General features: G+C 35.0%; 2 protein-coding genes across 3 annotated transcripts; one reads left to right on the top strand and one right to left on the bottom strand.

The window, feature by feature from the left end:
* Positions 1-1,874: 1,874 nt before the first annotated feature.
* LOC141653333 (uncharacterized) lies at positions 1,875-3,933 on the bottom strand. The gene has a single exon (XM_074461057.1). The coding sequence runs from the start codon at positions 3,744-3,746 to the stop codon at positions 2,124-2,126; it is 1,623 nt and encodes a 540-aa protein (XP_074317158.1). The 5' UTR covers positions 3,747-3,933; the 3' UTR covers positions 1,875-2,123.
* A 1,981-nt stretch (positions 3,934-5,914) lies between these two features.
* Positions 5,915-9,585, top strand: LOC141653332 (uncharacterized). Of its 2 annotated transcripts, none has more exons than XR_012547386.1 (5): positions 5,915-6,378; positions 7,769-7,867; positions 7,959-8,067; positions 8,154-8,367; positions 9,247-9,585. XR_012547386.1 is itself a non-coding variant. In XM_074461056.1 (5 exons), exons 1-5 carry the CDS (start codon positions 6,179-6,181, stop codon positions 9,364-9,366), a joined length of 600 nt encoding a protein of 199 aa, XP_074317157.1. In that variant the 5' UTR covers positions 5,915-6,178; the 3' UTR covers positions 9,367-9,585. The 2 variants fall into 2 exon arrangements, 1 of the variants encoding a protein (XP_074317157.1); XM_074461056.1 differs by having other exon boundaries at positions 8,154-8,225.
* Positions 9,586-22,077: the final 12,492 nt, after the last annotated feature.

Here is a 22,077-nt window from a genome sequence, read left to right as displayed (position 1 = left end):
AGAAAACTTGCCTTTTTCAACGTCCTCCCCTTCCTCTTCATCTGTCTCAATATCGTCTTCCTCTTCATCTGCTTCATTCTCTTCCTCCACTGCCTTTCCCTTGCCGTTACTTTTGGCACTCCCTAAACTGAATGTCACCTTCTTCTTCCTACCTTTAGTCAGACCTATCTGCTCTTCAATTGTACCCTCGTCAGCCACATCAGTCTCCTCGACTTCATCCACCACTGCCTTACCTTTTCCTTTCCCTTTCCCCGACACTCCAGCCACAACTTTTTTTCCTTCCTCGAGCAGTTGAAAGTTGTGAAGGGTCGGACTGTACCGTTTCTTAACCAAAATGAGAACACCAACAAAATTGACAAACAATCAGACAACTCCAAAATACAAATAAAAAATTAAATATAATAAAACTACCATAATCAAACCACCATTAGCTATTATATGTCCACATGGATCATTTGCATGTCTCCACTATTAAACCACAGAACTATAATCAAAACCATTAACCAAAGAAATTAAAAGAAAATAAATGAAAAGACATACCTCCACCGACATCATCACCCGCCTTTGGGGGCTCTTGTGTTTTTCTTAACTGGTTGTCGTTTTGTTACCATTTTTTATGATAATGTTTTGTATTTTATTTGCTGTGTATGAAGGATCCGAATGAGAAAGATGAATATGAAGATTTTACAGAGAAATTTGAAAGGGGGAGAGAAGGAGAGAAGATGAAAAGGGATGGTAAATGATCTTGATAAGGAATACAATTAGGTTAAAAGTTGACGTTTCAAATTTGTGGTAAATAATGAACCGTGGGAAAGGCGGATATTTAATATGTTTTTACTTCCAACAAGTCTCCTCAGCACAGTTGCAATCAGCAATTACTATGTGTGCACAGTACCGTTTGTCTATCCATTTAGCATTTAAACGATACAGTCTAATCCGTCGCAACCTTGTGACGGATATCACAAACAAGACTAATTGCAATAATTTAGTCCCTTGTTGCATAGTTTACTCCCCAAATAACATTTCATGGCCAAAGCATTGCAAGTTAAGAAATCACAATTAGAAGCATGTGAAAAGGAGAGTAGATTATGGTACGCGTCTTTTCTGACTTTTTCATACACAGCAAAAGAGTGAATATTCTTCAAGGTAGGCAGGGTAGTTTAAACAGGTAAGATTTAATCATAAATTAATCAAAAGAATAATCTAATCCAAAAATTCCTCCATATACTTTGCTAATCCTGACTTTATGGCCAAATAATATAACACCAAAATAGGAGAATCATATTATTCATAAACAGTATGTGTTGAGACATTGCATGGAACATACAGCTGCACATGCCTTTCCAACCACAACAAATGCACATGATTTTGGCCCTGCCTTTCCTGCTTAACTCATGTTATCATATCAAAAGTCTTCCATCAAATTATCTGACCGACATCTATCATTAATGGAACTGTCTACTTCATTATGTATCCATCTTACATTTAAGACGGGTCAAGTAATATGATGAATAAGACAAAAATAGAATATATAGAAAAAAATAATAAATTTGTTGTATATGCAATATGCACAAATGGCTGATATTTCACCTGTTTTAATGTTAAGACGGATATATAATAGATTACTTCACTAATAATGTCAAATACAACAATTATTTGAGGCATGAAAGTTTGAAATGAATTGTTGCAGTCATTTCTTCTTAATCTCAATCAAGATTGAAAATAGTTCATTCTTATCTTTGTAAAACTTTAGTGTTGGAGCTTCCTCTACTAATAAATATTGTATCCCAACGCAAACACCGTAATTTGAGCTGTCGCAAATACAGTACATGACTAAGATTTCATCAATCGAAAAACTGCAGAGAGACTGCAAATCAAGAAACAGAGATTGTTTCATTATTAAGAAGCTGAACAACATACATACAATTCAATCCCAAATGTCTTGTGGTAACTAACCAAAGATTACATGCTATCACCCAACAAATTAGATCACTCCTATCACTACTACTCACATTTTCCCTTTTCAACTGTATCAACAACCAAATTAGACGTAAAAATCAAAATCAAAATCAAAATCAAAAACAAACCGAAATTTACAATGAGAAACTCCCATCAACAATCCTCTAAGGTTTATTAAAAACACCCCAAAGTTTACCCTTGCCAATGCTCTCAAGCAACCTCTTGGCGCCATCAACATCCAACTCGACAAGCTTTTCCAAGTAAACACAAGCACCCGCACCAACAATAAGCTTCCGACACTTCTTCGACTGAACCAATGTGGCTAATGCTGCCACCGGCCACTTCTTATCCAAGTTCTTATTTGCTAATGGATCCAACAGCTGAACTAACCCAACAACTCCCCTCTCTTCCTTTCTAAACGCCTTTCGATTACAATGACATAACAAGAGCCTAGACAGAGCTTTAGAAGCGGATTCCCTCTCCTCCATCGCCTTTCCATCCAACATCCTAACCAACGGTTGCAAACACCCACATTCCCCCATTTCCCTCCTGGCTTTCGAGCAAAACCCAAGCTCATACACCCCGTCAGCAGCCGCTACTCTAACCGACATAACACCACAATTTAACAACGCCGGGAACCGAGTTTGAAACCCTTGGGTGATCAAAACCTCCCCAATTGGTCTATAACTCGCTAAATTCCTCAACAACTCAACCGCAGGCTCTAACCCTTTTTCGACACTGGTTGTATCCCAATAACTCTTCAAACTCTCAACACCGCCTTCTCGAACCACAACCACCTTCAACGTATCATCATCCCACGCCAAATTCGCCAAACATCCCATCGCATTTTCCCTCGCAACCGCCGTCCCAGACCGCGACAACGCCAGCAACACCGAAACCGCACCCTCCTCAACAAAATTCTCCTTAATCTCCTCAAATTTCGCCAAATTCCTCAACACTCCCGCCGCAACTCCCTGAGAACTCGGCGTACCACCATCGCAAATCTCCAACAAGGACGAAATCCCGCCGCACGAGCCAATCGCACGTGCGTTCTCTTTAAACAAACTCAATTCCTTCAACACAACACAGGCTTTCTCCTTCGCGTAACCCGTACCCGACTCAATTACCCTAATTAGCTGATTAAGCAAGGTTAACCCTAACCCCTCGGCATTCAACGCATTTTTACTCGATTCAACACCGGAAACCCTAGCAATTGCAGAAACAACCTTTTCTCTAATCTCAAACGACGTCGTAGAGTCGAGTATCTTGATCAATACCGGGATTAAACCTTGCGAAACGGCGACAACAACGTTCTTGTCATCCGAGTTAAGCAACTGAGTCAACTCATCAATCGCCGAGTTCTTGGATTCCGGGGAGCCGATCTGGAGGCGCGTAATTAAATTAGCGGCGGGAGGCGCGTTGGAGAGAAGGGAGAGGTCGTGGAGGAATTGATCGAGTAAGGAGGAGAGGGAGTCGACTTCAGATTGAGTTAGTAGTTTACCACGAGGCGGGGTTGAGGTAGGGTGGGAACAGTCTAAGGCGGTTGAGACGGCGGAGGTTAGGGTTGTCGAGAGGGAGGTTAGGATTGTAGTGGTGAGGGTCGGAGTTTGGGTCGGGGAGAGGATGAGGGTTAGGAGGAGGGAGTGGAGGGAATCGAGTTTGGAAGAGATGAGAGACCATTTGGATTTGAAGTGGTGGATGTTAGGGAGGTGGGTTTGGAGTGTGGTTAGGTTAGTGGTTGTGGTTTGGAGGAGGTCTGGTGGTGTTGGTGGTGGAGATTGTGGCATTGTGAGATTGTGTTGGTGGTTGGGAATTGTGAGTGAGTTGCGGGATGAGAGTAGAGAATAGAGAGAGTAGAGGAAGTAGTAACAAGAAAGAAACAAGAAACAAATGCCGGGAAAGAACTAGGCAGTTGCCACTTGCCAGGTGGGTGGGTACTGGACTAACTGGTACCCGGTAGATAGCAAGATTTATTTGCGGGAGAATTTTTTTGGTTATTTTGGTTCTATTATTGCCTTTATTATTATTTGTGGAGTTGATTAACTGGTTTAAGCGTGTGGAGTGTGGACTATATTTCGGTCCAGCCTTCAATTTTTTGGGCTCAAGGTATTGAAGTAAACCCGAGTATATGTGAGTCAGCTCCATATGGTCGTCATATTTATTAGGCTTGAAAATATCAAATTACTTTTTTATAAACGGATTTTACGCTTTTTCATACACTTTTTCATTAACTTTTCATATTATACCCTTTTCCTGAATTTAAAAATATTGGTCAAAAAAGGAAATTTACCGAGGGGAAAATCGCAAATTAGCCAACAAGGAAGCATATCAATATATCATCATCATCATCCTCACACGCATCTAACATAGAGGCTAGAGCTGGTAGCAAAGCACGAGCTTGCCCTTACTTAGCTTGTGCTAATATAGCAAAACTTTAGCTCGAATTGATCTCAAATTCACCGCAGCTTCAAAAAAATCTCGAGACAATTACATGGAAAACAGACTGAAATTTTAAGAGTTCATTCAGCTTTTCTCGTCACGGCTATCCTTTAGGGTCCGGACATAAAAATTTGATTCCGCGTCATTTTCGTCAAACCTATTTGCGCACAGGTTCCATCAACCTCGACACATCATTCCTAACTACATAACAAGCCATACCCTTTCGGCCTAAGCATCAAAAACAAACCTTCATAGTTCGTGATTCATCACTAAAACCTCTTACTACCAGACTACACATCCCAAAACGCTATATCCTTTACACCAACCCAAACAAAGGCTACGTAATGGTACCTTTTAGCCTAAAATGAGATATAACACACGACTCTAGGTTTCACCTTTGTGTGTAACACTACACACAGAAGAAAGCTCTAGCACGGAGTCTAAGCCCCATACCCGAGCTACGGTCTTGGTTTGATTTAATTCCACTTAAATACGTAAGCAGTATTACTAAAAGAGAATTCAACCACCCTATATTTCCTCTTGTCGGTCACCAGGAGCTCTTTCTACAAGAGCTACCATTTTGTCTTTCGTTCAAATCTTAACTACGTTCAAATAAAGGCACCTTTAGCTCAGTATATGTCTTAGTACTCGACTTAGGCTAGGATGAGGTTCTGGATTCAGATGCGTAGTCCTCAGGTCTCAGGTTGATTTTTATCCAATAATGTTGGTAAATATGTTCAGTTCGATAGTTGGTCCGCGCTCCGACTATAAGTTGCTTTGTGGTTTATAGGACCTGTTTCGCTCCATGTTGGCACTCGTCTTGATTAAGAATCCCGCACAAGTAGGAGTTTGTCTATCTTTTTTAGGCTAGCAGGCATTGCCCCAATTTGAGTCAATCCCAGACAATTCTTGTATATTTCAGATTTCAAATCGTACCTCATTCTTTTAGAAAAGCCAACTTTTCGAAAATTCAAAAGTTTTTTGCCAATTTTATGACTCTTAAGCCAATATGTGGTATTATCGTACTAAGCCTTGTAGGTACAACATACCAACAAAAGCTACTTCAAAATTTGTCTATGCCAAATGGGGGCTCTAAAGCCCAATAGACCAGATACAACATATCCCGATACAAAAGCTACTTCAAAACAAGTGTACACCGCCGAATAGGGGCTCTAAAGCCTAGTAGATCTGGAAGATGTTTTTTCAGCTGCCAACTGAGGGCTGTAAAATCTGGTGTATATGATCTTCCGATCGATAAGTAGAGCTTCTAAAGCCTAGTAAACAATGTCTGTAGTCGCTAATTGGGGCTCTGAAGCCCAAAACCTGATTTTTACAAACATGAGGCCAAATCTCACTAATGATATTCTCTTCAATAGGTTCAACTTCAAACAGGTGTTTATCTTGATTATGTTTTGCGTGTTAGTGTATTTTACACAAGATAATAGAGATGTTGATAACTTAACATATTCCAAATTAATGAGATTATATTTATGCGTGAACTTACACATTTAATTTCAAACCCAATCGCAATTTAAAAAAAAAAAAGTTGTTTTATAAAAAAAGAGCAACAGATTGTAGTTGGCAAATTAGGTTCGGCCATGTCAGCAATGCCACGCATTTAGCAGTCCACTCATACTCAAAGCTCCCAACCTATACGAAATCCCAACATTACCCTTTCCATTACCACTTTCGTCCTCAACTCTCACTTCATAAAACTCCACCAAATTACAGTACCACATAACGTAACTTCCCCCAATTTCAACTTCCTCTCTCATCAACAATGGCGATCTCAGCTTACAAATTAGGGTTTATGATGATTTCAGTAGCAATGTTGTTACTCACATCATCAACGATCTCCGCAATTGCGACTTCTGCGGATTCTCCCTTCATTGTCGCGCACAAGAAAGCTAGCATTACTAAGCTCAGTAATGGCGTCGAACGTGTTTCCGTAAATATCGACATCTACAATCAAGGATATACGTATGATTTCGCTAATTTCTTCCATCTCATAATTTGATTATATTAGTTTGATTGCATGTTGCATTAGAAGTACTTGTAGATTATACATTTATACGGAGTATTTCATCTGTTTCGATCTAATTTTTTATTTCAATGTTGTGAACATTTGAATTACTCGCTTCATTTACGTCATTTCTATACGTTTGTTTGTTTAATATACGTAAGGAGATTTGAACTGACTTAATTATGAAAACGAACTGAATGAAAGGATACTGGCTTGATTTCTTCGATATCGACATCTACAATCAAGGATTTACGTATGATTTCGCTAATTTCTTCGATCCCTTAATTTGATTATATTAGTTTGATTGCATGTGAGTAGTATGTTACACTAGAATTACTTAGATTATATGGAGTATTTCATCCGTGTCTATCTAATTTTTAAATTTGTCGTCTTTGAATTGCACGTCATATATTCGTCAAGTTGCTAAAGCCGAAAGTATAAGCGAATTCTGGGTGGTATTTGGTAGAATGAGGAAATAACATTTAATTTGTAAAATTGGGTCTTTTGTACATTTGGGTATGTATGAAACAAATGGAAATCTCGAAATGCCTGAAATGAAGAACTAATAATATATGAGCTATTTTGTTTGATATATATAAGAAATGTAGATTGCATGCGCATGTACCTAACCATGCTCGTCTGAGCTGAAGCCTGGATAGAGGCATTGTTAAATGAGTTTATGCTTGTTTCACTCAATTATCTTGTTTTGACTTTTTTCTCCTAAAAAAAAAAAAAAAAAAAAAAACGGAATAGGGCGAAGAGAGTGAAATGGAGGATTATGGTTTAGTATTGGATGCATGCACAATGTGGTAATGTATTGTAAATGTCATGTCTTTCATGTGATCCCCTCAACTATTGTGGAATTGGGGAGTGGCCGAGTGGCTGCGTGGGGACTCGGCAGGGGATGTGATCAATGTTCTATATGCCTTTGTGCTATATCTAAGCCATTTAATGTTTTGATTGGGATCCTTCACTTTAGGTCTATAAAAATGTATGGAGTTAAAAATGTTATGTTTAATGCTGGATAGCTTGTGGTACACAAAGAACTTTGGTATTGTTTATAGATCTCTTGTTTTAATAATCTAATATACGGATTTAAGAACAGGTGAGCTTAAACACGGTCATAAAACTTTGAACTGATTATTTTATAATGCTTGTTTATTTTTGTACACTACAGTCAGTTGTAGAATTTCTGTCTCAGTTAAAGCTAATAAAAGCATGCTCCATTTATGTCTGTGAATACATCACAGTTCACATTCGCTTAATTAGATTTTACAGTGGACTTCAATCTAATCTATATAAGTGAAACGAAATCTAATTCCGTTTTATCTTTGCAAATGTTTGCAGCACTGTGTATGATATAAGTCTTGTAGACGATAGCTGGCCTGCAGAATCATTCAACGTCATAAGCGGTAACTTCTCAAGGACGTGGGAAATCCTTGAGGGGTAAGATTGGTGGACCGACATTCTCTTTCTATTTTTCTTGGGCAGAATCATCTTTTTGCTTATTTGTTCAAGATACTCTGTTTTTTTACAGTGGTGCTACTGTTTCCCACTCTATTGAATTGGAGCCAAAAGTTAAAGGTCCGTTCCAGGGTTCCCCAGCTGTGGTCACTTTCCGTATCCCTACCAAGGCTGTGCCTGTGGTACGACACCTCTTTTAGATGCTGACTTTTGTTCCATTAAATCTTAACATTGTTGGTATCTGTACCTGATAATAACTCTCTTACAGGTGGCGTATTCTACCCCAATCTTCCCTCTGGACGTGCTTGCAGACACTAAACCAGAGAACAAGCTTGAATTGGTACCAGTCTACCGGTTTAAAATCACTTTAGATTTGTTCTTGTTCATTATCTTTTGACTTATGTGGCCTTTACTAACCTAATATATTGCTCTTTTCTCTGTCGCTGTTTGTTGGATGGTGGCTAACAACTTTTCAGGCAAAGGTATGCGTTTTGTTTAAATAATGCTTACAATCTCTTTCTATTCTTGTAATAAAATTTGCAGTCAGTTTTAGGATAGATTATTGAGGCAGTAGGAGGTTTTGTGAGTTATTATATGCACACATTCTCGTGGTTTAAGTGTCAAACATCTACCTCAGTTTCCATGTGTGGAAAGAGTTTCAGACAAGAGGTCATGATATACAAACCCATGATAATGCTGCTGTACCAGAAAGAACACAGATTAAGCTGTTATACCGTCATCTTTGGTTATAGCTGTAAATTATCTGGCACAAAAACAAATTAGCTAGTCCATGGTATGAGCGGGTACCAAATTAGTATGTGCTGTCTAAGCTCTATATCTCACCTCACAAACGACAAATCTTCCCAAAATGCCAACTTACTAAAAGGAAATTTTGGTGGCCGTAGTGTAACAGCTTGCCTGTTCTTGATATAATGACGATGCAAGAAGTTTTCTCTTGATATTATGACTAGAAAAAGTACATTTTTGCTAAATCTGAAGCGTAGTTTAGGATTTTTTTTGTGTTTGCTTGATATAATGACGGTGGGCACTGGCAGACCTTAGGGGGTGGTGCTATTTCAACAAGTAAGCATTTAATTGTTAAGTTAAAAGGAATGCTTAAGACAACCAGAATAGTGAATGTGTCGTAATGTTAATTTGGAGTTGCTGAAGCCATGCAAGTGGTTGCAATAAGTAGACTTAACAAATGTTGCCTAAAATATCGGTAAATGTCAGTTGCTCAAACCGGCCATGTTGAATCCCTTTTTTCTTGGCAGATGCATGATATGGATTAAATTGATACTGCATTACTGGTAACTATAAGTCTATAATGGTGAATCCTATGGTTTGTGTTCTTTCTGCAGAGACTTGTAGCACGGTTTGGTCCGCAGTTTTCAGCATTATCCCTTGTGGCTTTGCTTGGATATATAATTGCCACCCCATCAAAGTCAAATGCAGTCAAGGCAAACAAGAAAAGGCGGTGAAGCACCCTGCATATACGAATTTTAATAAAGTTGACTTTGCTAGTCGTTAGTTTTCCCAACAGAAATGGGAGGGTATCGATGTATCATTGTCTCTTGTTTCCGACATCTCTGTAGAATAGAGGAGTTTTGTACCAACAGTTTACACAACTAGCTAATGTAAACCGGTTTCATTTCCTGAATGGGAGCATGGATAATGGATTACCTGTTGTCTTCCTTGAATGATTTGGATTGAACCCGGCTTTTAAAGTGATTGAAGTATAGAACCTGCAAAGTGGGTCGAACACTTGAATCGCGCATAAATAGGTAAAAATTAGTTGTGCTTGAAAGAGTACTTGCCATTGTCGTTCTGAGTAAAATGGCTTCACATGCAGAATTAAATTGTCAACCCTAACTATAATCATTTCACATGCTTTCAAATTTCAATCCAAAGATTTCCACCAAATAGATATATGAAAGAGCTACATCTAAAAAAAAACAGCTAGTCTTGTTATAGACGGATATATCCGTCTATAGCTAAAGACGGGTCAAATAGCTTGAAAGTGGTGACATTTTTGGCCTCCACCACCCACTTGTTGCTTGTCTCATTAAGAATGTGGTATTGTGTTTGACCCGTCTTTAGTTATAGACGGATATGTGCCGTCTATAATGAGATTTTGTGGAAAAAAAAATGGAGTTAACCCAAAGACAAGGACCTATACTATCGTTTTTTTTCCAATTAAGGACCTCAACTATGAAACTTTACAGTTAAGGGACTTCAACTCTAACACCGTTACTTTTTCTGTCAAGTGTTAACATGGACATTTAAAAACAAAAATTGACTGAACTCCTTTTCTGATATTTTTGGCTTTAAAATCAATATACTTGCTTTCCCGTCGTCTTTTCCTCCATGTATGGCTCGAGCTGATTCTCTCTCTCACAATCAAGTAAACTCAAGGATTTGAAAGCACAAAAGTCGGCTCATAAATGGCGAAAATGGGGAGTTTGAAGCGGGCTCATATCTGAATATGTACATTTAAATTCTTCGCAGAATATGTACACGTACTCGTTGATAAGATTCACACGGTTCTCAAGTTTCTCATATAGGCATTAATGCATTATCATGTGCAAGTATTGCTAATTAGTCTAAAAACAAGTTTCGAATGAATTTCGGTAATTCGTCGAATATTTGGTGTGCGACTATAAAATTGCTTGTCCATACAACAATTTCCGAGTAATTGAGTATCGTCCAAAATCCACATCCACGCATCCATAGCAAAGCTTCTCTCAAATCCCAGTCATCTAGCTTATACAAATACCCACTTTAAAATTCTTTTCAAAGGCCTTGATTTGCTTGGTGGTATTAATAACTACTTGTATTATTGATTTGATTTCATTTTATAGGGAGCCAATTTTATAATGGTAATAGAATTGTTTAGAAAACTTTCAGCCATACAAATCAATTACCTTTCTCTGATTTCTCGAGTCAATTACTTTTCTTTCCGTAGAGATGGTTTCTAGTCAATTTGCTAACACTTAACAGAAAAAGTAACGGTGTTAGAGTGAGTCCCTTATAAAATTTGATAGTTGAGATCCTTAACTGGAAAAAAAAAAACGATATTATAGGTCCTTGTCTTTGGGTTAACTCAAAAAAATGTATACAAACGAGAAAGAAAAATATTACCTCGTAACTTTATCCAGGGCCGTCTTCGACGTTTTCGGAGTCCTGTGCATAATTTCAAAAAATAAGCCCCAAAAATATGTATATTACCTTAAATATAATGTAAATCCGTAAAAAGCTACCAAAAAAACTTGTAATAAACGCAAGTTTTTTTGGCGAAACAAGAAACTCTTCATTTTCTTATATATAAAAGGGTTTTTTTTGTCATAAACTACCTTATATTTAGGGATATTTGTAAGAATACTACCTTACATTATTTTTTTTTGTTTTCGACTACCTTTGGTTTCTTTATTTTTGGTCAATAACTACCTATTTAAGACTCTAGACGAAATTAGTCAATTTTCTGGCTTTAACCTATCTCCCATGAGTCCTTTATGTTTCAAACTTGCTTAGATTCTATTTTGGGAAGTCATGATGTACTTACACTTAACTTTAAGAGATGTTTGTGGTTATTATTGAAATGTGAAAACATAAATTATGCTTATTTGAAGTTAATTTATGATTTGAACGCACTTGATCATTGTTGTTTGGTGTTAAGAGAATAATGTGAGATAGGTTAATGTCGTTAAATCGACCAAATTTCGCCATATTTTCGGCATAGGTAGTTTTTGACAAAAAAAACAAACAGAAAACAATGGTAGTCTAAAACAAGAAAAATAATATAAAGTAGTATTTTGACAAATACCCCTAAATATAAGATAGTTTTTGACAAAAAACCCTATATAAAACAGTCCGTTTTTCTTAAGACCATTGCTTTTGGTCTGAAATAAGACGGGTAATATGTCATCATTTTACAATAAAATGTTGTTATTTTTTGATAACATGTTACCATTATTGTTCACATCATTTTCAGGGTAAAAAATGACACCTCTAGTCATAACATTTTGTGAATTAATTGGTTACATTTTCTTAAAAAATGGCAATATTTTATCCGTCTGACAAATAAGACTAAAAGTGTCGGTCTGAAACAAGCATTTGTTTATATAAAAACACTACTCCATTAAATAACAAAAAATAATGTTGATAAGATGGTTCTATCTTCACACTTATATGGTGTTTGGTTGGGGTTCGAATCCAACCAACAGCAGCTACTGAGGATCGAACCGAGGATGTCTAAGAAAGAATCTATTGAGACTTCAATAAGTCTTGTTTAAGATCGATGCATACATACAACATGATAGTTTAACTAGTTTCTAATTAGGTCATCACATCCATTTGATTTTATTTGAGTTTTTGTGACGTGTTGCTACTTACCTCCCTACTTAACGAATATGTAGCAGTCCTTTTTCTAGACTAAGGTCCGCTCAAAGATGACATATCAGTCGAGCTATGATCCAAATTGATGGGAGTCATACACTCGTAAATCGTACCTTAGGGTAAGATTATTGGTAGTTTTGAGATAAGACTCACTCAAGACTATCAATAATCTACCATAGTCTTTACAAAGTCTTAAGTTGAGTCTTAGAAATCCAAGACTCAACTTAAGACTTTAGGTGAGTCTTGACCCTACATAAAGAAAAATTATCCAATGAGTGAACATGTGTCCTTTCTTTTTGTTAAAAAAATAAAGTGGAGTGAAAAAGTAGGGTTTGAGGTGAGTCTGACGGATAATGTATAAAGTCTGAGGTGAGTCTGAATAATAAAGAAATAAAGGGTTTTTTTGTCAAAAGTTACCTATGCTAATAGTATAGACAAATTTGGTTAGTTTTTGGGCTTTAAACTATCTCATACGACTCTTTATTGTTTAAATCATGCCTAGACCAGATTTTGGGAAGTCATGATGTACTTACGCTTAATTTTAGTAGATGCTCGTAGTTATTATTGAAATGTGAAAAGCATAAATCTTGGTCATCTGAGATAGATTAATGTCGCTAAATCGATTAAATCTCGTCATCTCGTGAGCTTAGGTAGTTTTTGACCAAGATAAGAGAAAACAAAGGTAGTTTAAAACAAGAAAAACAATATAAGGTAGTTTTTTTACAAATACCACTAAATATAAGGTAGTTTTTGACAAAAAACCCAAGAAATAATAAAAGTTAGTGGAAAGCTGATGTGACAGAGTCTTAAGACTTTGGAGGGTCTGACTAATAATCTCACCCTTATAAGGAGTTGGTAGTAGCAGTTAGCAATAGCCCCTAAACAAACTGAAACAAAATTGTTCAAAAGTTTTAACGCAACACTTCTTGTTTAAGACCGTTTTAACTTAAAACTGCTTTCACTTCCAATTAAAATTAAAATAAATTAAAGGACTTGCTAAATCCCGCGCACTAGTTTACTAAATCCCCCGCATTTTACCCATAATATTCCATAATTGCCCTTTGTCTTCAAAGATAATTAAAAAGAGTTTTCTCCCCTTTTTTTCCCTTCAAAACCTAACCAATTCGTTAATAAATCGAAAATAATGGATCGAACTTCACGCATATCACTTGTAATTTTCCCGTTTTATCAAAAGCTTTTTTAATACTGTCTTTTAAACGATTTAACTAATGTTTTTTCATTAAAAAAAAGTTTGTTTTTGAAATTAGGGTTTGGACTACCGTCGATTACAATTAAAGTCGATTGATTCATTAATGAAATTAGGGTTTCTAATTTATTTAATTCATTAATGAAATTAGGGTTTGTAAAAATAATTGTCAATTGAATACCATTAAGCTGCCTTTCCCCAATATTGTTTCTACAAAAGTCTAGAGAAATCTTCGATCTCCCATTAGCGACAACACGGATTTGTGCATACTCTAATGGGTAATGACATAACATTATAGGTATCATATGGAAAGGTAAAATCCACAGAGGTGATTCCTTCATCTTGGTACCATGTAGTTCCAGTAAGGTAAATGGCTGCATTACTACTGCATATAAGCAAAATGATGCGTGACAACTTCATGTTAGATGCGTGAATTTATGGGTGGCTATATACCATTAATTACACATTTACACCACATTAATCGTGTTAGACAGTCTCGTTTAAGTAATTGTGTTAGTAGGAATGGTCTATTGGTCATTTCCCATTTCAGACAGTTAAATGCGTGACAATTTCATGAATCGTCGACTTGGTGGTGGCGGGGTGGTCCGGTGGTGTTCGGCATGTGTCGCTGTCAGCAAAACTGTCAGGAAACGTTTTTGACGAGGTTGTGGGAGGAGGATCAGCCGGTGGCGCAGGGGAGGCGGTGGTGAGTGTGGTGCATGGTGGCTAGATGGTGGGGATTGGAGGGTTACGGTGAGGGTTGTTCTAATTCAATTATTTACAAGAGAGTAATGAAACAATTAAAATGAAGGGTACAACGATCATTTACGTACATAAAAGAGTAAAACCCGTTCATGAATGAGCACAACCCTTACTTATTACTTGTTCAAGGTAATGAACGGAAATGTATTAGATTACTAAACTTTGTCAAAAAATAATTCTTACGGATTTATACTTTGCATAATTAGTTAAAATTACATAAAATAAAAAATCCATGAACACCAACATCAGCCAATAAGATGTTCTAACATAACTAGAAGTCTCTAGTTTGAGTCGTAAAAATACTATGTCATAACTCACGACACGGAATTTTCAAGCAACTAATAAGTTATTCAGAGCATATTTGTCCTTAATTCTCAAAAATGAGTTTTTGTTTTTCAAGCTTAATTTTTCAAAAGTGTTTTTCAAAAGCAGAAACAACAAATAGATGCTTCTATTTCTATGGGCAAAAATATGGATTTTTAGCTTTTGAGAATTTTTGTTTAACTTTTAGAAAATCATGTGTTTGGCCAAGGCCAAAAAGTATTTTTGAGTCCAAAAACACTTTTACAAATTAGGCCAAACACACACTCAAATTTCTTATTTTGGTTTTAAAAAACCTACTTCTTTCTTAAAAAAAAAACTTTCTCTAAAAACCCTAGCCTCCACCAATTATACGGGGCTCTTATCGATCATTAATCGATGGTAAACCCCAAAATTGCTTTATTTTTCAATCAATAGTATGCAGATCTATCTTCTATTTGATAATAGTCTCCCTTTTGGTGAGATCTGTTTTTCCGTCCCTTATTTCGGGGGTTTTCCATTTATTCATGGGTTTAGTCTCATCATTAATATAGTCACGAAGTTGATGGTTCGTAGCGTGTTCTTTCAAAGTGTGGAGTGATTTGTGAACGATCTTTGGAACCAATCAGAGGTAAATTTTATCTCAATCAAACGAAGAATCCCCTCAAAAGCTACATGAAGATAGCGATAATAAGACGAGCCGAATTGTCAGATCGTGTTTTGAGATCCCCAGTTTATAAGAAAAATAGTTTTCTTTGGTTTCTATTAGATTGTTTCGATTATTCATATCCTTTGTAAGTGTCGTATGGCGTTCTATTAATGAAATGTTATTTTCTTTAAAAAATAAATTCTTATTTTGGTTTTGGAATTTTGATTATTCTTTTGCCACAAATTCTCATTTTTGATGAGTATATTTGCCGTAAGCTTGCAACATATTAAGTACTACCCATGTGGGTAGATAAGACAAAAACAGAATGCCTAAGGAGTAGCAACCTGCTTTGTCTTATCTATCCACATGGGAAGTACTTGACTCGTCGCAAACTTGTGACGGATATGCCCGTCATGAGGGAGACTTGAGTCATGTTCTTTCTGGCTTATTTTCAGCTCCATTCAGTTCAGTTCAGCTTCATTCAGTTCAGTTCAGTTCAGCTTCATTCAGTTCCTTTCCACCAAGTTCAGTCCATTTCAGTTCTACTCATCTTAAAGTTAACAGTTTTATTAATATAATTAATATGTGTTATTATTATTATTATTATTATTATTATTATTATTATTATTATTATTATTATTATTATTATTATTATTATTATTATTATTATTATTATTATTATTATTATTATTATTATTATTATTATTATTATTATTATTATTATATTAACATTATTAATATTGATCTATTATTAATTAATCATCTTCAATATTGTTATTATAATGAATATTATGATTATTAAGATCATTATTTTTAATATTAATATTAATTATTAATAATATTACTAGTTGGAAAGCTCGTGCGCACAGAGCTCCCATAGGATTATCTGTAAAAATATATTCTTAAGTTGATAAAAAAAAGTCTTACTATGTTGTCATTGATGAAAAAAAAATTGTGATTGATGTAGATGATAACCGATGAATTATTAGTGCTTTTAGCATAAAAGTTTTGCCATTGATTAGCATAAAAGTTATAGTATGTAGCTAAATTTTTCATTGTTATATGTACAACCGGTTTTTAATTAAGTACAAAACACTCTCTCTATAAACATGGTGAAGCTCACCAATATGTACCCTTAATAACGGAGACACGTCTTTATGAGTGTTTCAAATTATTTTATAACGACATAAAACTGAATGATGTTACAAAAAACTGTAGGTACCATAATTTTATATATTTAGTGCTTTGAGAGAAAATGTTAACAATCTCTTACAACATAATTTTACCCTGACTATTTACAATTAAGTGTATTTGCTCCTTGTAAACATTTCGCAAAATTAAATTCAAACTGAATTCCAATAGAATTAGTAGTCTTTAAACACATATCATCTATGATAACATCAGTTAGTAGTTTATGTCATTTTTTTTAAAATTGTTGATTGAGTTACCATGTTAGTATAATAATGTCAGTTAGTAGTATATATTTTATGGTATCGCTGAAAAACGTTATTTTACGTTACCATAGTCTTGTAATAGAAAATTATTAAATTTAACAAAAAGTCAAACTATGCTAAAAATGGGAGTAAACAAAATTGGGGTTGATTTAGATGAGGACAGATTAATCATCAGTTCCTATAACAAAAACGTAACGAAAGCGTTGTGGCATTTGGTATTTAAATATAACAGTTCTATACTAACATTCAAAGATATAGTTGGATTATAGAGTTACCGTCTTATTGACTAAGCACCATCAGTTTTTTACCGAAATAGTCTTTGACTACTTATCCTAAAAAACAGGGGTGTTCACCGGTCCACAACCGGACCGGACCAGACCAGACGACAATGATCCGCGGACCGGACAACCCCATATCCCAAACCTGGAGACCGGACCGGTTAACTGGAACCCGGACCAGATCAAAACTCTTTAGGTCCGGTTTTTTCCGGGTTTGGACCGAACCGTTTTATTTTTAAAGATAATTTGAGGTGATTTTTTTGCTTGGACCGGACCAAACCGGTCACGATATTTAAATGGACCCGAGACCGGACTGGATTGTATTCGGTCTAGACCGGACCGGCCGGTCCGGGTCGGTTCCGTTTACCTGTCCGGTCTACTTTATGGGGCCTTACTTAAAAACATAATGCAAAATATAGTCCTTCTTGTGGGCTTGATACATTTGGTCTCTATCATCGATGTAGAACCTTAATCTCTCGGATGGCGTTGTTCTTGACGCTTCTACATAAAGTTAGCCATTAATAAAATCTGGTTTCATCGGGTAAATTCGACATGATTTAGTGACTGTCGCTAACCCTTGTTTAATGTCATGGCAGAGCATTAGAGCCGACAAACAATGAGACACGAAAACACGACACGAATCTTATACAAAATTAACGGAATTAGGTTGACATTTAACGACCCATTTATAAAAGTGGGTCGACACAAACACAACACAAGATTTAATTGCGTTAGGTTTGGGTTAAGCACTCTACACACGAACCCGACATGAATGACCTATTTACTAAATTAATCCCAACTTTTCTTGATTCTCACGTAAATATACTTGCACTTTCCAAATATTGATATGACACGAAAGTAACGGGTTAGGGTTGACATCATCATGACCCATTAATGTAACTTAATCGACACGAACACGACACGATATTTAATTGGGTCGGGTTTGGGTTAAAGAGTTCGTGACCTGTTTAAATGTCACACCTGTACCCGACACGACACAATCTGTTTGTCACGTTTACGTAACATGGGCTCAACGTATATTGTCTCTGCTTACGAAAGGAATCTATGTATCCGAAAAAGTCATTACTATCCTCGCGTTTTGTACGTACCTTTTGCTGACTTTGGAACCCGTAAGTATCTTCCCTTCTACTATGAATTTTTCAAGGCGATTGATAATAAGACATATTCCGTTAGATAATCTTCATACGGAGTTAATGTTCCTCAACAACATAACCGGTATACCACACTTGGTAGAGCATACCATTATGAGTTATATTAAAAAAATTCATCATGTATACTCCTTTCCCTTCTTAAACATCTTCACATTATTTCTTACAGGTCAAACTTTTATAACTTTGATCATTAATATGTCGAAAACCATGGTCAAACTTCTGTTGGAATATGTGTCCTTCGACAATAATGCGATCACAATTGTCGATCATAATGATCACATGTCTAAATCTCATTTTAAGAATACATGTGGGATGTAATATTTTACAGTCAACTGGTCCACACATATCGGTAATGATTGGCTGACTAGAGTTTGACATTACTGTCGTGCGACGGTGGTGATCAGTTGATCCCCTTAGGTCATACCTATAGGGAAATACTCTTAATTGATTATCTAATTAATCGTATGCCGATACGAGTTAATTAAATTGCTTAAAATTGACGGATGATTTTGTGAGTAAAGTTAACATGTCTTATTGTAATTCGATTAAATTAGATACGGTCTAAGTAATCGAATTGTTTTATTACTTGGATAAAATTATTGTTTACGAAACAATTGATATTGAATTGAGATTGAATGAATGATTTATTATAAATACAAGATGTTGTGATTTATAATTGATAAACTATTTTGGTACAAGTAATTACGAATTACTAGTCGATTTTGTAAATGACATATTTTATGAGTATGTTGATTTTTAATATGTTAAAAATACATTACATTGTGACATGTCATGTAACATGTTACATGTGACAAAATTTACAAATGACAAAATAAAATGGACCTCCCATTTTATTGATATATACCGAAATATTGGAGGGAGTTAGTGGCAAAATTGTGTTAATTGTTTAAGTGGAAAACACAATGATGGAAGCTAACAAGTAGCCATGCAAACCTAAGCTTTTGAGAAGAGCAAAAATAAAAGGCATTGGGCATACTACCCAAGGCCAAAAATTTCGGCCAACCATAGGAGAAAAGAAAAGAGTTTTTCTTTTCAATTTATTCATTCATCATTTTTGATATAAAATTTCTAGTGTAAGAAATGTGTCTATCTCTATCTTTTGTGATAATCCTAGAGAAAGAAAAAAAACTCCATCATCTATTCTCTCTAAACCGAAAACAAGAGAGAACAAAATATTTTGTGTCAAAATTTTAAGTAAGACTAATCCTAATACTAGATCATATTATTTTAGTCTTTAAGAGTATTCCTTCGGTATTCACTTTTGGGAGAGATTCTATACTTGAATCTTTGTTCATCCATTATTTGGAATGCTCAAGAACTAACAAGAAGGAGATCTTGTTGGTGCCCTTTTAATCCGAAAATCATATGGTGAGAAAACGATTTCTTCTCTATATTTACTTATGTTTGCATGCATAAGATTTGTATTTAATTTTATGACTAAATTAAATGTAACATATATGAATACGTAAAGTAATGAGATAAAGATTTCTAACAAGCGGTATCATGAGCCTTAGGTTGTTTGCATGCAAATCGGTTATTGTTTTTCCGAGTTATACGATTAACATATAAAACTTATAAATTTGTGTTTATTATGATATATCACGAAATCAATTATGCATATTAAAGTTTCTGATCCTAAAATGTATTTAGGATATTTTGGTTAATTTATGGATTTTTATTGTTCATTTTATATAATAATGGCATTAAAATGTGATTTTTATGACAAAAATATCATTTTCGGACTAAAATTAGCTAAACTTCGATTTTTTCAGTGGTTTTTGGATATGTTTTCACATATATTATTTTTAGATGACCTGTAAATTGTCATAATTTTTGGAGTTCTTATGCTCGAAATATGGATTTTTCATGATAAAAATCGAATTTAAATGAAAAATAGGTTAATATGAGATAAATTTCGAATCTGGTCATAGAAATTTAGTATGTTGTCACATGCAATTTTACAAGATGTGTGTAAAATAATTGTCTATAATGAAGTCTTTATGCATGATTTATGAATTTTTAATGAAAAATAGCATAAATAGTGACTTTAATTAGTATAAATTGCTAAAACATACTTCATGACTAAGGAAAAACGTCACATGTTGCATTTTATTACCTATTTCAGATCTAAAATTGAAAAGTTGATAAATATAATTTTTCTCATGTTTTATGATTATAATTGATAAATCCGATAAACCGCAACATTGTTTTCCCGATAATTTTCGAAAATTTTTAACCTAAGTTTTTGAACATTATGAGTGCCATGGTATTTTTCCAGAATGTTCATGAGTTTAAAATTTTGAATTTTGAATTTATTTGAAATTTTTTTGTGATTTATTTGAAGTTTATGGCTTTATATTGTATTTTTGAGTCCTTTTATGAACAATATTAAGAAATATAAGTTAATTATTGTCAATATGTTAGTGGAGACTAATTTTGAGTCCTAAGATGGTTAGGGTAATTAACTAGTACATAAATATGATTTTATGTAATAATTGTGATTTCAAAAGGTTAAATCACGCAAATCCGTAAAAACCGATTAATATATGATATTGGCTCCTTAAAGGTGATTTAGCATAAAATTGGGCATGTTCATACATATTATAATGCTGCATTTTATTTATGATTGTCATAATTTTATTTTATATAATTTTTGAATTATGTAATTTTACTTAGTATGGCCTTAGTTTTTAATTGGTATTACCCGAAATGTATGGGAATATCGATTCAGTTGTAATTTATTGTGAACTCGTATCACCGTTTTGTAAATTAATAGATTTATTTTATTTTAATTACAAATGTATAATAGGAAATTATGTAATTTGTTTTGTAATTTATTTATTCCGGAGTTCCTTGAAGACGGTGCCACTCAAGATGGTGATCCATTAAAGACGGTGTAACATCGAGATTCCAAGACCGAAGTTCAAGGGACCAAAGGAGTTGATTTCCGAATTTGTAATAGTTTATTGGATTTACTATTTTAGGAAGGCCATACTAGGATTTAAATTTATGCTTTGCATTTTATTTATATGTCGCATGCATCGCTAAATCGCCATAACTAAAACATGCATTATCTTTTAATCGAGTTTATCGACCGTGTCAATTATAATTATCGTAAGTTCACCGCTTTAGTTCACTTAAAACGTGATAGATAATAAATTGACATGACCTCTCGCTAAAAATAAACAATTGAGACTTAGCCTTACCAAAAAGTAGAAACCATGAAAACCTATTTCGTGAGGGAGTGCACTCGGCCACACCGGGGTACAAACCTTGTTATGTAGGGGAAGTGGGTGATAAATGTCTATCCACCGAATTCATATTGATGAGGGTTTCATCGGCCACACCGTGCCCAAGTTAATGTGGGTTTGGATCATGGACACATTTATTCGAAATTTGGATTGAACTCAACAAAAGTTTTTGATAAGGGTTTCATCGGCCACACCGTGCCCTTGTCGGATGTGTTTTGGGCTAAAGATAAATGTTAATGTAATATTATCGACCAAGAGTTCTAAAAGTAGAATCGATTAAAGCGTTAATCCACCGAGTTATATTGATAAGGGTTTCATCGGCCACACCGTGCCCAAGTTAATATGAATTTGGGTCTTGGAATCATTTATCATAGTTGGGTAGAGGTCACTATGTAAATGCTATACTTGTTTACAAGTATTATTATAACGATAAATGTTAGTTTTCATCATTCCGTTGTCGCATCGTTCGTCTCATTCTATTTCTTCACCTCAATTTATACGATATCTTTTCGATTTTAATTCAAATCTCCATTAAGACATCATAACTAAAGACAAATATGATTTTTCTTCTAAAAACCTCGTATTATCCATTGTAAGGACCTCTTGTGAAGTGTATAGATGAAAGTTATTCGTGATCAAAAGGGTTTTTGATTCTTGAACTAACACATCTACTTACAATAAATTGTTTCTCATATGCTTAATT

Source organism: Silene latifolia, chromosome 4 (genome assembly GCF_048544455.1).
Source record: "Silene latifolia isolate original U9 population chromosome 4, ASM4854445v1, whole genome shotgun sequence".
NCBI classification, from domain to species: domain Eukaryota; kingdom Viridiplantae; phylum Streptophyta; class Magnoliopsida; order Caryophyllales; family Caryophyllaceae; genus Silene; species Silene latifolia.
This window is presented reverse-complemented; position numbering and strand designations above follow the sequence as displayed.

Bases quoted from the DNA above. Each gene is read 5' to 3' on its own strand.
- LOC141653333 (XM_074461057.1), bottom strand. From the start codon at position 3,746: ATGCCACAATCTCCACCACCAACACCACCAGACCTCCTCCAAACCACA.
- LOC141653332 (XM_074461056.1), top strand. From the start codon at position 6,179: ATGGCGATCTCAGCTTACAAATTAGGGTTTATGATGATTTCAGTAGCA. The intron at 7,868-7,958 runs GTAAGATTGGTG...GTTTTTTTACAG, and splicing joins ACGTGGGAAATCCTTGAGGG to TGGTGCTACTGTTTCCCACT. The intron at 8,068-8,153 runs GTACGACACCTC...ACTCTCTTACAG, and splicing joins CTACCAAGGCTGTGCCTGTG to GTGGCGTATTCTACCCCAAT.